Source organism: Hemicordylus capensis, chromosome 4 (assembly GCF_027244095.1).
Source record: "Hemicordylus capensis ecotype Gifberg chromosome 4, rHemCap1.1.pri, whole genome shotgun sequence".
NCBI lineage: Eukaryota > Metazoa > Chordata > Lepidosauria > Squamata > Cordylidae > Hemicordylus > Hemicordylus capensis.
Genome location: NC_069660.1, coordinates 156392461 through 156413003, shown reverse-complemented (window position 1 = coordinate 156413003; position 20543 = coordinate 156392461). Strand labels below are relative to the sequence as shown.

General features: G+C 43.4%; 1 protein-coding gene across 5 annotated transcripts in view; it reads left to right on the top strand.

Annotated features, from left to right (window-relative positions):
- Window positions 1–20543, top strand: part of CEP350 (centrosomal protein 350) — a 139902-nt gene that overhangs the window by 19670 nt on the left and 99689 nt on the right. For all 5 annotated transcript variants that reach the window (XM_053244150.1, XM_053244151.1, XM_053244149.1 and 2 more), the window contains 5 exons: window positions 4–127; window positions 8886–9496; window positions 10626–10739; window positions 10963–11079; window positions 11297–11443. In XM_053244150.1, coding sequence (XP_053100125.1) covers window positions 4–127; window positions 8886–9496; window positions 10626–10739; window positions 10963–11079; window positions 11297–11443 — 1113 coding nt within the window. The remainder of the gene's footprint in view (window positions 1–3; window positions 128–8885; window positions 9497–10625; window positions 10740–10962; window positions 11080–11296; window positions 11444–20543) is intronic.

Sequence of the window (20543 nt, the reverse complement as noted above, 5' to 3'; positions counted from 1 at the left end):
CAGCCTGCAGGACTTCCAGCCAACTTAAGGAGAGGTTTCCCCGCAGCCCTCTTCGTGCTACTACCTTGGATAGTAATGTGAAAAAAAGTGGACATGTTGAATTTCGTGAGCCCCTGGCTTCTTTCAGGTCAGTACAGAATAAACTTGATGTGCCAACTGTGGAATCGCTTGCTTATTTATTTATTAAACTTCTATACCACCCAAACATTCGTCTCTGGGCAGTTAACATAAAAACAATTAAAACACATGTAAAAGTTTAAAAAAATGCAACAATTTAAAAACAGCCATAAAATTAAAAACAGACAGTTTTTAAAAGCTGGGAAAGCTTGGGTGAAAAAAATGGGTTTTCAGGTGTTTTTTAAAAATTGCCAGAGATGGGGAGGATCGTATCTCAGCAGGGAGCACATTCCATTTTAAGGGAGCACATTTTAAGCATAATACTTATGTGTCCTCTGTTCTTTAAAGGGACTATATTTAATTTAGTTTTTATTCTGATTTTTAATCCAGAAAGATCCCCAAGGTGACTCACATAATATGATACAATTACACTGGAGCTGATTTTGCCCTCTCCAATATATATCATTGCTCTGGGATTGGACTTGTCCCACCAAAACCAAGTTATCTTTAGATTGTTATGCTTGCTCCCTTCACATATCATCCTCTTATTCCTCCAGCTGTTGGTTAGAGATGTAAAGGCCAAGAAAAAAATGGTGACATTGAGAAGAAAAGGAGTGTTTGTTCTGTTCCTTTCCCTCTGTATCCTGGCCACTTCTTGTCCAGTTTGTCCTGATATGATAAATTGGAAACCTGGTGGGGGGAACCTAAGATGATTCCCTCTCCCCCTTCACTTTTAGAATAATGAGGGAATACTTTTAAAGGCAAGATTTTAAAATATTGTGTTAGCTGCCCTTTACTGCCTCAGCTTTCCAATAACTATGTACAACAAGCTTTCCAGTAACTACGTAAAATAATCTTTAGTACTGGGCAATTATAATTCCTGAATTTTGCGTACATGTACTACAACTCTTAAATCGTCTTGTTTGCTTTAGATCTTCTTTCATTTTCTCCAGCACGTGACAGAAACTTGTTACTTTAGAAATAAATACATCAGGCGAGCCAGCATAGTGTAGTGGTTAGAGTGTTGGCTAGGAAGCCCCGAGTTCAAATCCTTGTTCAACCATGAAACTCACTGGGTGACTTTGGGCCAGTTATGTATCTCTCAGCCTAACCTACCTCACAGGGTTGTTGTGAGGATAACTATGAGCTCCTTGGAGGAAGAGCGGGATATACATGTAATAAATAAATAGAATCAGGTCAAGAAACAAGAAACATGAGAAGCTAATTTTAATCCATGAAAGTCTTTAGTTCTTTGTTGTGGTCTCTGTGCTTCCCGCCAATGGGCTGTACGCACACAGAGACCACTTTGGGAGCATTCCCCAGCTTTCTTCTTGTTGATTTTGGTGGGAGCTTCACCCCTTCCTGACAGTATAGCAGGGTGCTGCCTGTTTCTCTTAGCTTTCTCTTCATCAGCCATGCTGATCATTTTGATTGACCAGATCTCGTTGCTGACTGTTCCTCAGCTTTTCTCACTTTAAAACAAACAAATAAACAAACAAAAACACCCCACACATTTGTGTCTTCTCATGTATTACTTCTTGCTAAACTTAAGTGCTTTAAATTGGCATTTTTTATTTCTCTCGTGTTTTCTCCCCTTCCCCCCTGCTTTTGTCCTCCCTCTGTTCCCCTTCTTCCTATCGGTGACAGAGGGTGCTTGCAGATGGGGTGGCACATGGTGAGTAGTCACTTTTAGAAAGTACACCAATTGTGGTGTCAAATTACCCACCTCCAGCAGCCCCAATTGCTGCCTCATCGAAACCTGCCTCCATTGCCTGAAATTCACATGCCAGGCAAGGAGAAATAGGGTGTCCAAATTGCAGTCTTCATTTTGGGAGAAAACTCCAAGATCTTTGTAGGCAGCCTCCAAAATGAGCTCAAACTCCAAGCATCCTCTGATCACAATATGATGATGGCTATCAACACCCAGACTTTGAGTAGTCAGCTGGTTCGCAGCATGGGGACATCAGTGCTGAAGCTCAAATCACAACTGTGCCCATCTGGGGTTCCATCAGCTCTGGTGTAGATTTTGGGAAACAAATCTTCTGCTGCTCAAGACCAACAAAAGAAAAAGCTGAACTGGATCCTGATGAGCCAAGGGATAAGCCATGCCCCAAGCCTCCTCTCCCAACTGATCAGCGTTTGCCTAAGATCCCAAAGAAAAAGAAACTGATACTGGAATAGTAATCAGAAACCCACTTAAAGGAAAAAAAACTCATACTCCAACATCAGCAGAGCTGTCGACACAGACACTGATGGAATTGTCTATACCAGCCCTCATGCCTCTGGAAACTGCTTCCCATATAGTGGATGACCTCCTTGAAGTAGATAGTGGATGACCTCTGGTGTTCCCAAGGACTGGGATGCACACCACTTGAACTTGGACAAAGCCAAAGACTCTGACCTCCCAACTAGAAGAGGTTTTTCACAAGTCCCCTGTGAACCAGCCAGTTGATTGGACCATTATGACTACTTTGAAGAACTTGAACCCCAAGATCATTCCAGAAACTCCTATGAAGAGTCAGGGATAGAGACCCGGTGCCTGGACCTGAACCCATCACCACAACTGGGGGGTCAGACTTTGAGAGCTTTGAGGACGAAGTGCCACCATCAACCCAAGGTCCCAAGAAAACAGCTGCACAACCAAGCCCTGAGGCTCTGTCCAGAAACCCGATTGATTCACCAGCACAGTCTGGACTAAGTGACAAGAGCTCTGATGAAGAACCCAAAGAGACAACTGATCCAGAAGAACCACTGCCTGCACCTCACCCAGTCCCTGCCCATGGATTCAGAGGATGCCCTGGACTCAACTCCAGTGGTTTAAGACTCACCTTCTTCCCATCGGAGCCTGCGGTTACAAAATAGAGTGCCCCTTTAAATGGCCACTGACTCTGGAGGTAGGGTGAAGCTTTAGGCTGTATCTGGGTGCAGGGCTATATAAGAGCTCATTCTGCACTGAGATGTTGCTGAAGCAACATGGTTGCAAAACTACCTTGGCCGATGTCCCTAGCTTGTTCTGACTCCTGGTTTCTGATCTCAGCTTCATTTGATTATGCTCTTTGCTTACCCCTGTGTGACTTTGTACTGACTCCTGGCTTATGACCCACAGCTTTGTTTGACTACTCTCTTTTTGCTTGATTCTGTGAGGATCTTATAGTGAGTTCTGGCTTCAGACCCTTGGCTGCGTTTGACTACGCTCCTCACTTGCCCCTGTGTGATTCACCCTGTTGACTCCTGGCTTCAGACCTATGGCACTGTTTGACTACGCCTACACCTACCCCTGTGTGACTATACTAGGCACCAGGTCACCACTCATAGACCAGAACACGACACCCTTGAACCCCACAACGCGAGTGTGTCTACTATATTGTCAAGGATCACCATGGCAAGTCTGATTATGACTACACATGCTGTGCACACCAAGACAGTGGCAATTAGCACCGAGCACAAGGAGATTGGTGCTTGGACTATGGACATTACCAGGAATACAGAGATTGTGGTGATTGTTAAGGGTGGTTTTATACATACACAGAAGACTAGGACAGATATTATGTTATGACCTTCCTGCTCCAGCTCACCACCAAGTAGATATAGAAGATACTACTCACTCTCACAGGGTAGCCTACATCAATACCGATCCTCAGGAACACTTCTTGAGATTGAGATCCAGAACTCCTTGACAAAGTCCTCTTTGTCAGGGCCCCTCTAGAGAACAGGAACTAAAAAGGAGCAACAGGATCCACTCCTAAGGGTTCCAAAACCGAAAGAAGGGCAACCACCACTCAAGCCTGATGCTCCATCAGAACCTCTTTTTACAATGACTCCATTGGTCAACATCCAGTCCTTGCCTTTGGTATCAACACTCCCGGAACCTCAACCATACCAACCTCTGGAGGAAGAAAAAGACTACTCCCCAGCACCATTGGATGTGGAGGAACTGTCTGATAATGAAACACCATTGGATCTGGCATTATTGACATCCCCAAATGATGCCATAGGTGATGTTACACTGGGCTCACCATCTGAAGATTTAAAGATGTCCTCCTACTACATTTTACAAAGGACTTCATCTTTAAGATTCTAAACCCAACACACACATAAACTGGCCATGGACCCTCTGGTATGATAGATTCAGACAGCCATTCAATGAATTCAACCCTCTTGGGAATTATCAACCATTGTTGAGGAAAATCATCCTCCCTCCTGCCAACCTCCAAGCGCACAGAACATCTTTATAAGACTCAATCTGAGGGGTGTTTGTTTTTCCAAGATTCTGTAGTGGTGGAAGTGGCTCAGACACACCCCAGAAACAGAGTACTTACCTCTCCAATTGACAAAGAGGGAAATAAATTGGATTATTTTGGCAGATGCCTTTATTCTACAGCTTCACTCTGTTTAAAGATCTCCAGTTATCAGGTGTGCATATAATCATTTCCTGTGGGAAAAGATAAAACTGTTTCTAGAATTGTTACCCACTGACGAGAGAATCGGCCATGGTATTTCAAAAGGAGGCATGTTGCCTGGCAAAGAAACAATTATATGGCTCCTGCCATTCAGCAAACTGTGGGGCCAGATCCATGTCTACTGTCATAACCGTAAGACACCACATTTGGCTCAGATCCTTAGGCTTAGCCCAGGAAGTACATTAAAAAATAGAGGATCTCCTGTTTGATGGAGAATGCCATCTTTGGCACTAAGATTAGATGACACACTCGAGCAGGTTCACAAACCCAGGAACACAACAAAATCCATGAGTTTCACACCAGGTAACTCTAAGAAAAATAAATCCATCAAGTGGAACAAATTACCTCAAATAAGATTGGCTCTGCAGTCCCAAACAACTGAATGTTCCTTTTGCCAACACAAATATATACCCTATAGATGAACAGGATCCTCTTCTATGACCATTAAATCATCCACAAGCAAGGCCAAAAAAGCAACTTAAAATAAGAAACAATGACTGCTGTCCCATCAAGGCAGGTACACGCCTGAGCACTTACTTGGAGCGATGGGAAGACATAACATCATTGGGTACTTATAACAATCAGGATAAGTTAAGCACTGGAATTCTCACAGATGCCCAATTTCCCCCCAATAGTCTTCAAGCTCTGCAAGCCTATGCTCGGGCAAGAAGTAACATCTCTTCTATTAAAGGACACTATTGAACCAGTATTTAAATGCATTCTGGACGCTGGTGGAGGCCAGCCATCATATAAATTACCTGGAACTCTTGGCAATTTTCAAGGCCCTGAAAGCTGTTTCCCCACTCATTCAAGGTTCTGAAATTAAAATCTTCATGGACACTGCCAAAGCATATATAAATCAATAAGGAGGAACATGTTCACACACACTTCTTCACTTAGCCATCCTTCTCTGGAAATGGTGTATCCACCACAAGATTTCACCTATGGCTATCCACATCCAGGGCAAGGATGATGATTGGATGGATGTCTTCAGCAGAGTCGTGTCCAGTTCCCATGAATGGGAGCTAAATTGAGACATCCTCAGGTGCATTTTAGGTCATTGGGGAGAGCCTGAACTCGACCTCTGTGACTCCACAGAATTGACAGTGTGCCTTGTTCTGTTTTAGGACAAGGCAGGGCAAATGTTCCAAAGGAGATGTGTTTGCCATACACTGGGATGGTTATTACATGTACTCTTTTCACCAATACCTCTGTTCCCCAGAGTGCTGCAGACGATCCTTTACAACAATGCCAACTGCATACTCATAAAGCCTTGGTGACCTCACCACCCATGGTTCCCTGGGTTGCTATGTCTATCACAAAGAATCTGCTGTCATTTACTTTACAACCCAAGACTTCTGACTTGGGAGTTGAGGATGATATTACATCTGGATGGACACACTCTCTGTCTCACAGCTTGGAAGATCAATCCCTCTTCACACCAGATCTCAAGGAAAGTCCTCTTAGCAGCACAATAACCTATAACAACAAAAAAGACACGTGGCTTAGTGGAAGAGATTCCTAGCCTTCATAGAGGGCAAGAATCCTAAGGTGCGATCCACCTTGCTTGATTTGTCATAAAGACAAGGTCCCTCTGAATCTGGACATGAAATTCCTACCTAAGGTAGTCTCCGCATTTCACAGTCTCAACAACTCAAGTTGCCAGTTTTCTTTGCAAATCCATGGTTTCCAGCAGAACAAAGGCTCCATTGTCTGGATGTTAGAAGAGCATTGGCGTACTACACTGACTGTACTGCATCCTTCAGGAAGACTCAGAGGTTATTTGTCACTTATGGTGTAGTAGTAGTAGTACTACTACATGTCCTAACAAGGGCTCCCCTATTTCTTTGTGAAGCCTTTCACAGTGAATTGTAGATGCAATCACGTTGTGCTATGAACTCACTAAGTGATCCTGACCAACTCTGGATAAAGCACACTCTCTTAGAGCAGTAGCTGCCTCTACAGCATTTGATAGAGGCACCCGTTGGACACCATTTGTCAGGAAACCACTTGGGCAACTCCTTCTCTTTTCATAAGACATTGTGCTGGACACAAGAGCCATGAGAGATGCAGTGTTTGACAGAGCTGTTCTACAGTCCATATTGCCTGACCATCTGTCCGCCTTCTACAGGCATGTCAGCCTGCTAAGTGCTCATTGGTGTGAAGCACTGAGACCATGTCAAACAACAGGTTGCTTACCTGTAACTTTGGTTCTTCTAGTGGTCATCTGTGCCTTCACACACTCATCTTCACATACTTGTCCAACGTCCCCACAGCAACATGCAGTTAGGACTCCGAACTGAGGAGAAATGGGTAGCGCCATGCTATATAATTTGGAGGAGGGCAGAGTTCCCACGAAAATAAACAAGGAAGAAGAAAGCTTGGGAAGGTTCCCATATTGGTCTCTGCATGTGCACACAGCCCAATGGTGTGAAAGGCACAGATGACCACTAGAGGAACCAAGGTTACAGATAAATAATCTGTTCTCTGAAGTTGATGAGGATAAAAATGAAAGTTCAGGATCCAACACTATTGATGATTCAAACTGATTCTGATTAATGAAATTTGAGATGGTAATATTTTCCAATATATTTTCCAAGTGTATTTATTATTTAAGTTATGTGAAATAGATTTGATGTGGCTAATTTTATTTACAGTAGTTGCACTGCTGAAGAATTCAGTATAGTAATAAAATTTCATGATGTCAAGATTTACTGATAGTTCTTAATACTGTGATTTGTTAATCTGAAGGTTGGGAAGGGGTAGAATGGAGAACTAGGATTGGAGGAAACGGGTGCAGATCTCTTCCTAAGCATGTTAAAGCTGTGCAACTGGTATTATTAGCTTACAAGCATTATCGGACAAATAGCCTCATATAAGCTGTGTAGATGTTTGGCCCCTTCCTTTCGTTCTATAGTACTTCCATTGTTGAAAGAACATAAAATGCTCTGACTCTTAGAATTTGATGGTCATTTGGTTGTAACCTACTGAATTTGAGGAGTCCCCATGCATTTTACTAAATACTCCCCACCAAACTTAATGACCCATCTCTCCTCCTCCCGCAAACTACCTTTCCTCCTTAAAACAACAACAACAACACCTTTTAAATGGGAATAATCCTCAAGTATTCCCTCTGTCTACATCCTGGGAGGAGCACTGCTTCTGATCTTAATTAATCACTTCTCCAAGGACCCAACCCCTAAAACTTTAATGTTTTAAGAAAAGTGAAATTGGGATTTCAGAATGTGCAACGTAAGACGGACATCAATCTCTTCCTCCCATACACTGTTGAGAGGGTGATGTAAACCTCCCTGAGCCATTTTTGGAAGGGCGGTATATAAATCAAACAAACACGCACACACACACACACACACACACACACACAAACCTACCTACCTACTATGCTGAGTTGCTTGAGTTCATTGGACAATAGCTTGTGAAGATTCAGGGCTAGATGAGCAGGAAGTTCATCCTCAGTAGGCTGGCTCACACAGTTCTAATTAGGGTAGGATGTGTCTCCTACCCAAGTTCAGGAGCTGTTTTCACTCCCATTTTCTGATCATCTGTGAGTAAAAAGCAAGGTAGGAGCAGTGATCGTCTGCTAAGCAGTGGCTGGGTTGGAGGGCCTTTTGTCCTACTTTGTTAAAGACCTGGGTACAACTTCAGGCCCTCCAACCCATCTGTTGCTTAGCAGATGCTCACTTCCTCCCTCTCCTACCTTGCTTTTTATTTTATTTTTTTAATTTATCATTAAACTTTTATACTGCCTTACATTAAAACAATCTCAAGGCAGTTTACAAAACATTTAAAACAATATAAGGCTATAAAACAGTTATAGGGTTTTACTCACAGATGCTTGGAAAATGGGAGTGCACACAGCTCCCAAACTTGGGTAGTCTGCTTGAATGTCTCCTACCCTAATTAGAGCTGTGAGAACAGCGCTAGTGTATTCCTAGAGCTCAGCAATCTCATGTTCCTGTTTAATGTGGGGAGCTATTTCCCAATCATTTATCTTCTGTACTCCCAACCGGTTTTCCCTAAATGGGAAATATTTTTCAAGGCATATTATGGAGGGTAATTTGAGCTCCTCACACATTCTGTGGTTTACCTTTAAGATAAGGATTGTAGTGTAATGAATTCAGCCAAATAAGGAATTGTTTTAGGAACTGGACAGTAGTAGCAGTTCATATTGTCTCTCTCTTTAAATAAAAGCTCAAAGTACCTTTTGCTTGGAATCTAATATATGTTGACTAGAGTTGCTTACTACTTCCCATATTTGTTTTTAATATTTAATGTGCTTCTTGTTAGGGATACCCCATGGTCCCCATCTTATAAAACATCTTGCCAATTGGAGGCTAGATGTCTGAAGCGTAAAGAAGCTGGGAATAACACTGAAGGAATGAGCCGTATGGCCCATGAAAAAGATGAACCGGATTTGGACAGCAGAAATTTCAAAAGCTCCTCTTCTATAAATGACATTGTTGTTCGATATTTGAATGACCGACCAGCAATTGATGCCTTGCAGAGTTCAGATGCTTTTTTTAAAGCTGTAACTCCTACAAGATCAGAGGAGGAAAAGACTGAGGGATCCAGAGCAGATGACAATACAGGAACTTCTCTGAGTACTGCAACCCAGGATACTGATCTGAAAGAATTACATTTGGCAGAATCGTCAGCTTCTTCTGCCAGTACCTCCAGTGCCCACAGACTAGATATCTTAAAGCAGCGCCAGAATGATGCTAAATTGGAAAAACTGAAGGAACGAATTAGGAAGCAATGGGAGCAACCAGAAGAACTGAGTAGCAGAGGGCATCATTTAGAATATGCTGATCATCCAGTGATTGTTGCAACTGCAGAGAATGCAGTGACTCCTAAAGTAAGAAAAGTGGCAACTGCACCTCCTGCTCCCTCATATAAAGGTGTGTAGTTTTTGAATCTAACCTGTGGGTGTAGAGAGATCTTTATTTTGCTTATGACGCCAAGGCTGTGGTGTATGTTGGAACTCTTGGAGAGGATTAGTTAGAACGCTACCGGAGACTGAAACAATTTAAAGGCAAAGGCTCTTTATTCTTTCTACCCTAGTTAGTTCCTCTAGAGTGTTCTACCCATATAGATTCTTTGTGTTCAGTTGTATTGTATATGGGATTTGAAACAAATGCATAAGCCTTAAGTGTGTGCAATACTCTCTGTAGGGATCATTTGTTTTTAGTTTGTCTTCTTCGACATTGTTGTAGACTATCATGGTGGCACAGTATTTTACATGGAAGGTTTTTTTAGATAAAAATAATTTGAAACTACTGGGGGCATGCACAGCAGATACAAAATACAGTATTTGCATTTCAGTGGCTCTGCAGGAATCAGTCAGTTTTTTAAAAAGTAAATGATTCTGAACCTATACTGTATTTGACTCCCTTTGGGATTAGTTGTTCCTCTTATATCTCACTACCTTAATTTTTTGGTACCTTACAATAAATGCTGACTTGTATGTAGACACTTCTGAACTTGTTGAACATAAGAACAGCCCTGCTGGATCAGGCTCCTTGTTTCACATAGTAGCCGACCAGATGCCTCTAGGAAACCTGCAAGCAAGAACTAGGGGCATACTCTCTCTCCTGCTGTTCTCCCCTTCAATTGGTATTCAGAAGCATAAGGTCTGCTTATACTGCACAGACTTGGAATGCTGGATTTCTTTGCTTCTGTCAATGAACTAGTTAATATATATTGGTTACTTAAAACAGATTATTTTCTTGTGGTAGTAATTAATTTTGGCCACATAATACACTGGGTAGCATCCAGAGTGCACTGCTGACTTAGGGTGTGCCACAACATGGCAATTGGCCACTTGCTTCCCCTTACTCGAAGCTCCAAACCTCTTGAAAATGTACTGCTGAGGGTCAGGGGACCTTCAGCAACAGTTCAGGATGTACATGGGGCGGGGGGAAGCTGGGAATCACTAGCAGAGGCACCCTTTCACTTGTTCTGTGGATGCTACACATTGACCTGTTTTAAAAACCAAGTCTGCTAAATATAACTGCATCATTCTATCAGGTTTCAATCCATCAGAAGCCAAGATCCGTACCCCTGATGGGAAGGTGTGGCGTGAAGAAGAATTTCTCAGTCTTAGCAGAGAGTTATGTCGAGACTTAGAACTTCAGTTGGCAGGTAAGTAGCAGATCTAATCTTACTCATATTCACCTGCAAATCAAAGAGCTGCTACATATCATACCAATGAACTCTGACTTGAAAAATGATCAAGTTCTAAAATGCCGAGAAGGTAGAGGCATTTGGTATCGTCTAGGAAGGCATGCTGCTCCAGTTCTCATAGTGTAGATGTCTCTTTTTATTCTTCTGGTTGTACTAATGGTTCTCATATTCTGTTTTTCAGAAGAAGATTCTGCTGAGAAGGAGGCATCAGCTGAAAACAGAAAGGAGAGAAAAGCAAACAAACCAGTGCGCAAAATTCAGAAAATGACACAACCTCAAAGTCCTGATTTGAAACTAGGTAAATTCACTGTCTTGCTTTTCAATGTAAACATTGACCTGTACACTTTTTCAAACACGTTCTGCTTAATTTTTTTCTTTTCCTTGTTCCAGGCTTCATTCCATGGTGGGTGGTATCCCTTCTTTAAACAATTCTCTCTCTGTCCTTGCTAATGGTGTTATACATATGAGAAGCAACAGAAAATTACTCCATACATTCTTGTTGGTTATTTGTTTAGGTGGTACCAATGCAATAAGTACATCATCCTGGCGAGATGGACAAAGACTGGCAAAGAAATTTCTGGGCCCAGCACCTAAAATAGAGCATCAGAACAAGCAGCCATCATCCAGTGACAGAATTGGGGGAGAGAGGTCCAGTAAATCTGGTAAGCTGATCTTTTGTATGGCATTGCCCTTTTCTATTTTGTATCTTGGATTCCTTAGGTGACTTCAGAAAACCTCCTTGTACAGGGAAAATGGTTTATGAAGTTGCCTGCAGTTTTGTGTTTTGGAAAGTGTTGCAGTTAGTTTTTAGAAGTCCAAAACGTTCTATTTCCTGTCTGAAACACCTGAAATTACAGAAAATTGTTTGCTCAACATCTTTCCTATCTGTCTTGATAGGAATATAAATTATTGGATATAATTAATCTGAGGGTGAGTATGTTGTCAGATTTCTGTCTCCATCTACACTTTTGTGACGGAAATACAAATAAGTACAGTTCCCTGCATTACAAAAGAGAGACTTAGTGATTATAAGTGAATGTTTTCCATGGTTCAATGTTAATATGCACTATGGGAACTGACTTGAGCTGTGCTGTGCTGATAGCTTGGTGGCTTGTCCGCTTAGGTGAGCTCTGTGCTTTCTAGAATGGGATGCTTACAGTCTCCTGATCTTTGTGGCATGTGCTCAAGTTTGGTTTAGGCTGTTTGTGCAACTTATAAGACCAATCTTGTGACCATTAAACCCATGCTTTCTAGTCTTACTGGCATGTCTCAGAGCCTCTATTTACTTTTGTTCTGTCTCCTGTGGAACTCCAAGAGAGTCAGATGAGCCTTATCTAGAGGTGTTTTGAAGTACTAGCTTAGCAACAGAGAGTCTAAACAAATAATACTGTATGGTCTTTAATTCAGACAACTAGAGCATTATTTATTATATTGTGTTGTATTGTATTTAACATATTTTTATACCGTCCAAAACTTACGTCTCGGCGGTTTACAACAAAATAAAAACAGAGAGTAAAACGTTAGTTAAAACAAAAAAAAAATTTTTTAAACATTAAAACAATTTAAAAATTTTTAAACAATATTTTAAAACAGCATTTAAAGGCTTTTAAAAAGCTGTCAGAGGTGGGGAGGCTCTTATTTCACTAGGGAGCGCATTCCAAAGCCTTGAGGCAGCAGCAGAGAAGGCCCGTCCCTGAGTGGCCAACAAATGAGCCGGTGGCAAATGCAGACGGACCGCTCCAGATGATCTCAGTGGGCAATGGGGTTCATGACGAAGAAAACTTTCTCTTAAATACCCAGGGCCTAAGGTGTTTAGGGTTTTATAGGTTATAACCAATACCTTGTATTTTCCCCAGAAACATATCAGCAGCCAGTGTAGCTCCTTCAGTACAGGAGTTATATGGTCTCTCCAAGATGACCCAGAGACCAACCTGGCTGCCGCATTCTGGACCAACTGTAGTTTCCGGACTACGTACAAGGGCAGCCCCACATAGAGCGCATTGCAATAATCCAGTCTGGAGGTTACCAGCAGATGTACCACTGTTTTGAGGTCATTCATCTCAAGAAACGAACACAGCTGGCGTTATCAGCTGAATCTGAAAGAAGGCACTTCTGGCCACCGCCTCAACCTGGGACACCAGGGAGAGGCTTGGATCCAGAAGCACCCTTAGACTGTGTACCTGTTCCTTCTAGGGAAGTGTGACCCCCATGCAGAACAGGCAGATCGAAATTGTCTCTTGGGTTCCGACCCCGCACAATGAGTACCTCCGTCTTAGCTGGATTTAGTCTCAGTTTGTTATCCCTCATCCAGCCCCTCACCGATTCCAGGTAGGCATTTAGGGAGGTTATGCCCTCTCCTGATGATGCTGACATGGAGAAATAGATTTGGGTGTCATCAGCATCCTGATAACACCCTGCACCAAATCTCCTGATGATCTCTCCCAGTGGTTTCATGTAATTGTTAAACAACATCAGAGAAAATATGGAGCCCTGAAGCACACCATACAAAAGTTCAGATTTTGAAAAACAGCAATCTCCAAGGGACACCATCTGGAACCTGCCCAAGAGGTAGGAGCAGAACCACCACAAAGTAGTGCCTCCAACTCCCAACCCCCTCAGACGCTGCAGAAGGATACTATGGTCAATAGTATCAAGAGCCGCTGAGAGGTCCAAAAGGACCAACAGAGTCATACTTCCTCTGTCCATTCCCAATTGGAGATCATCCATCAGGCCGACCAAGGCAGTCTCCACCCCATAGCCAGCCCGAAAGCCAGTTTGAAATGGGTCAAGATAATCAGTTTCCTCCAAGACTTTCTGGAGCTGGGAGGCCACCAGTCTCTGTTACCTTGCCCATCCATGGAAGGTTGGAGATAGGCCTGTAGTTGCTCAACTCTGAGGAATCCAAGGTAGGCTTCTTCAGAAGCCGTCTAATAATTGCCTCCTTAAGACAAGGAGGCATCCTACCTTCCCTCAGAGACGCATTTATAATTTCTACCAGGCTTTCTACAACAACCCGCCTGCCAGATAATATAAGCCATGTCGGGCAAGGGTCAGGGAACAGGTGGTAGGCCGCACCATTCCAGTAAGCTTGTCCACATTCTCAGGAGTCCCAAACTGGAACTGATCCAACCTAATCACACAAGAGGAGTTGCTGGACACCTCCACATCAGACACTGAAGTAATTTTGGAGATGGAGTCTAAGTCGGCCCGAATACGAGAGATTTCCCCCACTAAGAATTAATTAAACACATCACAGCGGGTAATAGATGGTTCCAGATTCCGATTCAAGGGAGGAGGGGCACATACTAGCCCTCTCACAACCCTGAACAACTCCGCTGGACATGAACTTGCGGGTGCAATACGGGCAGAAAAGAATAGCTTCTTTGCTGCATGTATCGCCTAAGCATAGGTCTTCAAATGAGCTCTATGTTGTAATCTGTCGGATTCAAGCAGAGTCTTTCTCATCTTGTGTCTACCTCGCTGCTTCACCCCCGTAGTTCTTCCGTATACCAAGGGGCCAGTTTTGAAGCGGGTCGGAGAGGACTCTTAGGAGCAATCATGTCTACTGCTCAGGTGAGTTTGCTGTTCCAGTTCTCTACCATGGCATCAACAGGATCACTGGCAGAGCCAACACTAAATTCCTCCAAGGCTTCTTGAAATCCTATTGGATCCAATAACCTTCTCGGGCAGACCATCCTAATAGGTCCCTCACCCCTGCGAAGGTGGGAAGTGATTGTGAGTCCAACCTTAACCAGATGGTGGCCTGTCCATGACAATGGGGAAATCACAGGAGTCTCCACCCACGGAACACCACACTGATCAGAGTGAAAGCCCAAATCAAGCATGTGACCAGCAATGTGTGTCGGCCCTGAGACCACTTAGGATAGGCCCATAGTCGTAATGGCCGCTATGAACTCCTGAGCTTCCCTGGACAAATTGGTACCGAAGTGAACATTGAAGTCCCCCAGCACCACAAGCTTGGGGGACTCCAACACCAAGTCCGAGACCAAGTCTGTCAGCTCAGCATTACACAAACCTTAAGAACATAAGGACAGCCCTGCTGGATCAGGCCCATGTCCCATCTTGTCCAGCATCCTGTTTCACACAGTGGTCCACCAGATGCCACTGGGAGCCTACAGGCAGGAATTGAGGGCATGTCCTCTCTCCTGCTGTTACTCACCTTTTGACAGTTTGCCAAGTTTTCCATCTGATATGCATGCTGAACATGTTGTGTGAGACTGGATTGGTGCAACAAAATAATGGAGTTGGGACTCAGCTGGCAGTCAGTTGTTTTGTTGATTTTTAATAAGTGAAAGGGCCTGTGACCATGAGGTACTAGAGCTAAAACCTCAGGGCATTCTGTCTCAGGATGGAGACTAAAAGACCTTTAAGTGATGTGTGGTGTGCTGTGCAAAACTACCATCTATGGACTACCACGATTCATGTTTGTTGTGCTTGGGAGAACAACGCAATATGGCAGTATCTAACATTTGCTGTTCATTTTCCAAGCAAATGATGAAGAACAATGAAGAACAGGGTGCTGCGCTATGTTCCCTCTAATTTTTTTCATCTGCGCATGGAATGACTTCTGGGCGGCTGTATAAAAGCAGCGTGCGTGTACATGCAGTCAGAATGAGGTTTTCTTGATTGAACCTGAGTGGGATCTAAAATTAACTGAGCAGACATCAAAAAACTTGTGTGCGCATGCCTTAGAGGGAACACTGGTGCTGCGCCTCTGTGCGGTGCTTTACAATGAGGCGTTACGCCCTCTGACACAGAGACCAAATTACTCTTCAACATCAGGGTTGTGGACGAGCATGGTGTCTAACTTGGTGTCGAGCATGTGGGGATCTGCATCACCGCAGTCTAAAACTGCTGCTGAGGGATCAGAGCCCATTTTTAAAAGACCAAAAGATGTCCTGAAAATGATTCATCGCCATAAGGACAAGAAGCAGAGACACTCCTCGGATGAGGAGCAAGATTCTCCACCCCATAAGAAGCACCGTAGCAAAACAAAATCAAAGTGCAGTACACTGTCACCTACTGTGGTACAAACATATAGCCCACTTTTGGCATCGAGTGCGGCTCAATCTACATTGAGACAACATTGATGTCAATGTTGAGAACGCAGCCATCGAGATCTGCCGTTGTCATGACCTTGGGCTTGCTGTCAATGTCAACACAGCCCTTGGCATAGACTACAACGTCAATGGAATCATCACTTGCAGCGGTTCCACTCAGCAGGGTGCTTCAGCTCTCTCTGGCTCAAATGCCAGCACAATCCCTGTCAGCTCCCCTGCATGAAGGGATGTTGGATAAGAGAGATTTCCTGGATTTGACTTTGGAGCAGGAATAGGACGATAACGTCTCCTTGGACCCAAACACTGCTGCTTCATTACTGGCAATATTGGATTCTTCAAAAAGCACCCCTTGGGATCAACCTTTATGGATTCCTAAGCAGTGGGCTCGATGTCGAGCAGGACGTCGAGGAGGTTCCAATGCCATACACAAAGACACCATCAATGTCCCCGTAACTCATTGCTACAACATCTCTTATGCCTTTCCGGTTGATGTCTCCATTGCATGTACCAGAGCCTGTGGTGACACGCTCTACTTCAATGCTTTCTAGTGGCGTCAGTAGCGAAAGCAACATCCTTTGTTCCTCTAACATGGAAGATTCCTATGCAGTATCTGACTTCTCAGGCGTTTCTGCAGCAGAACATACAGGGCCTGCAGTGTCACAGGGAGCTAACACAATCATGTGGTTTCAGACATGCACCATCTACTATATTACCTGATTATTATGCTGAACACCAACAGTGGAAGGCACAATGTGTTATGCAGCATCCTCTACTGGTAGTCTCTGAAAAATGGATGAGTCTTTCGACTACAGGTACTTCCATGGACTCTGTGTTGCCAATTAATGCCCATTCTACTACAGCACGTCTGACAATCTCAACTGCCTGTCAGACACAACCTGAACTGCCAGATCCTCCTTTACCACCAGCACAGCCACTCAGTGAACAGCAAAGGACCAAGGATACCCCTGTAGTACCACTATTGCCAGAGAAAATGAAAAAGAAGACAGTGCCCCCGGTGGTTCTGCCTCTGGCTGGAGATGATGATGGTGACGGATATTCTTCTGAGTCAACTGACACGAATTCTGATGGGGCCAAAAGAATAAAGGATTTGGACAAAACAGCAGGCCTCCCAAGGACAGTAATAAACAGACTCCTTAATCTGCTTGACTGTCTACTGCAAAAACAACAGATGATTGCGGAAGCACACAACATCTGCTTTGTGGTTGTCAACAATTCCATCAAATTGGCAAGCGATGCCTAAGCATGGCACCGCATAACACCAGATCAATGGGTACTTTGAATTGGTTATGCTATAGAGTTCAAAGCTTTGCCTCCATTCTTGGGACTAAAGTACACCAGAGCAACTCCTACGTTGTTGGAAGAAGTACAGCTGCTTCTGGAGAAGCAGGCGATCACCCCTGTGCGGTGAATGGAAAGATTGTCCAGATTTTACTCCCGTTACTTTCAAATCCCAAAGAGAGAATGGGGAATTTGGACAATCATGAACCTTTGGGGTCGCAATTGCTTTGTGTGGGCACACAAGTTCAGAATGACATTGCAAGGGATACTGTATCTCCTGTGCGAGAAGGAGTGGGTGGCAACATTTGATTTGAAGGATGCGTACTTCCAAGTGGGCATTCAAGAAGACCACTGCAAATACCTAAGATTTACAGTGGGAGATGCAGTGTTCCAATATACTCTCCTTCCCTTTGGATTATCAACAGCTCCGCATGTGTTCACAAAAGTCATGGCTGAGGTAGTGGCAAACTTACGGACAGAAGGCGTTGTGGTTTTCCCGTATTTAGACGACAGGCTTCTGGTGAGCAATGACAAAGAAAGGTTACATTTGCAGATCCACTATGTGTTACAGCTGTTGCGGAATCTTGGCTTCAGCGTCAAGTGGAAGAAGGCGAATCTGGAACCACTGAAACACATAAGTTATATTGGAGCGATTCTGGATGTACAGTTAAAAAGGGCATTCTTACCAATAGAACGCTATCAGCAGATCAGGGACCTGATACATTGTTTCACCTTTACTCCAGTACAGTCCGCGGAAAGCATTCAGTGGTTAATAGGACTGATGACGTCCTGCAATGCCACAATGCATTACACATGTCTGTGTATGCGGCCTCTTCAGAAATGGTACCTCAGGAATTTCCGCCCCAATGTTGACAGCCAGAAAAAGTTGCTGACACTCCCACAGATGATACTACACTCTCTAAACCAGTGGACAGTGGTGACCAATCTGTTGGAAGGGGCTCCATTCAAGCCTTTAACCCCCACACAGTGGGTAACAACAGATGCTTCCCTGCTGGATTGCGGGGCCCATTGTGCAGAGCATCAGATGCAGAGGCGGTGGACAATACAAGAGACTCATCGACACATAAACTACTTGGAACTGTTGGCTGTGTTTATGGCACTGAAGGCGTTCAAGCCACTGCTCAGAAACAGAGTGGTGCAGTTCCAGTTGGACAACACGATGGCCATTGTGTATCTGAATCAACAGAGTGGGACAGTGTCCTGTTTCCTCTGTGCCTTGAGTATGCAGATTGGGAATGGTGCATCAGCCATGCAGTATACCCTCTAGCCATACACATAAGAGGCGTGGACAATATATTGGCGGACAACTTCAGTCGTTCAAAGCAACGCAACCAACACCACGAATGGGTGATCAGCAATGTCTATCTGCAGTCGGTTTTCTACCTGTGGGGACAACCAACTGTGGACTTGCTTGTGACTGCTGCCAACAAAGTGTCAAAGATACTGCTCATGTGCAGGGGTCAGCAGGAGATCCCTAGGAGATGCGTTAGTGGGACAAGGGACTCCTATATCTGTTTTCCCCACAGCCATTAATTAATCATGTGCTAACACAGATCATGAGGGACAACTCTACTTGCGTACTGGTGATGCTGTAGTGGCCATGGCGAAAAACAAAAACAAACTGTAAACAGAATGATCTAATAGGCAATTAAATGGAAATAAGATTTAATCATATAACATACTAAACATGATATAAGATATGCCCCAAACCAGTATATATAGCAATAGCAATAGCACTTACATTTATATACCGCTCTATAGCCGGAGCTCTCTAAGCGGTTTACAATGATTTAGCATATTGCCCCCAACATTCTGGGTACTCATTTTACCGACCTCGGAAGGATGGAAGGCTGAGTCAACCTTGCAAAAAGCATATGACTGAAATATCGTACGAGTGTCCGATTGCTTTGGGGTTTGGGTGGTAGGTTTCCCATGGGTGCCAGCTACCACCCCACCCACTTTTGGAGGTTTGAACCAGTTCGAACTGAACCACCCCCAGTTGGGTTCGAATTTGAACCTGTAGCTCGAACCTCATGGCTGGTTTGGTTTAAATTTGAACCATTGAACCACCCTGGTTCAAATTTGAACCGGTTTGCACATCCCTATGTGCTAACACACTCTTGATTGAATTATATCACCATTTACAGGGGAGTTTGCTTCCAATTAATTGTTCTCAGCAAATTTCTATTTTGAAATGTATCCTGACATCCGCATTATATATACATGGTGGCAAAGGTTAAGAAAACAACTGGGGCAATTCTGTGTGTATATGTGTTTTTCCCCCTGTCTAAGAGGCCATCTACTGATAACCCTTGCTCTGAACATTTTCTCAGGCATGGTAATCCTTTTGATGCTCCAGAGAGCTGAGATTTGGGAGGCCTACAATAAGACTGCAGGGGGCTTGGAGAAGATGCAAAATGAATCTCTTAAGCAATTCTGGCACTACTGGGGGTTCCAGCCACCTGTTTACAAACTGCAGTTGACTATGCTTCAATAACTGCAAGGATCTCCAGTTGCTTGTTGAGACTCCATAAAAAAATATCAAAAGGGCTGCCTCTCTCCATATGACTCTTCTCATCTTATAAGAGCTTTTAGAGAGGTCCTCTTGTGTGTCCCACCACCTTCTGAGATGTGGTTGGTAGTGATGTGTGTGGACCTTTTCAGTGGCTACTCTTCCTCATGTGCAGTCCAGATGACATGCTCCTCCCTGCTTTTAAACGTAAGCCAAAATCATATTTATCTCATCAAGTCTTCCCAGACTAACCCTACATGTATGTATGTTCTATGTTGACTGGCTCTTTTTGGATTGTTAGACTGCCAGTTAGTCTGAAATTGTGGTTTTAATAGTGCTGTTGTGTATTGTGTATTTTTAATCTGTTGTTAGCTGCCTAGATTTTTTTTAAAAAAATTAGATGGGATATAAATATTTTGAAATGAATAAATAGTAAATTAACCAACAGATCCCTCATGTAATTGTGAAAATGCATTGCATTTAGGATACACTGTGTAGGTTCTCAGCCTTCTCATTTTAATTTAATGCCAACTCAAATGGGTTGTGATTTTTTTTTAAAGGTATCTGGTACTCTTGCAACTGGTTTCTCTATAATTGCTTGAATGTTCCAAACTTTTCTTGCTTCACTTTAGCTGAGAGATTTTATTATTATAGATATTGTTTACACAGTCAGACAGGTGTTATTGACTGGTTTGTTTTATCCAGACATTGAGTCCTTCCCAAGGACCTGGGATGGCTGAATTTTATTATCCATATTGTTATTATTATAGATATTGTTTACACAGTCAGACAGGTGTTATTGACTGGTTTGTTTTATCCAGACATTGAGTCCTTCCCAAGGACCTGGGA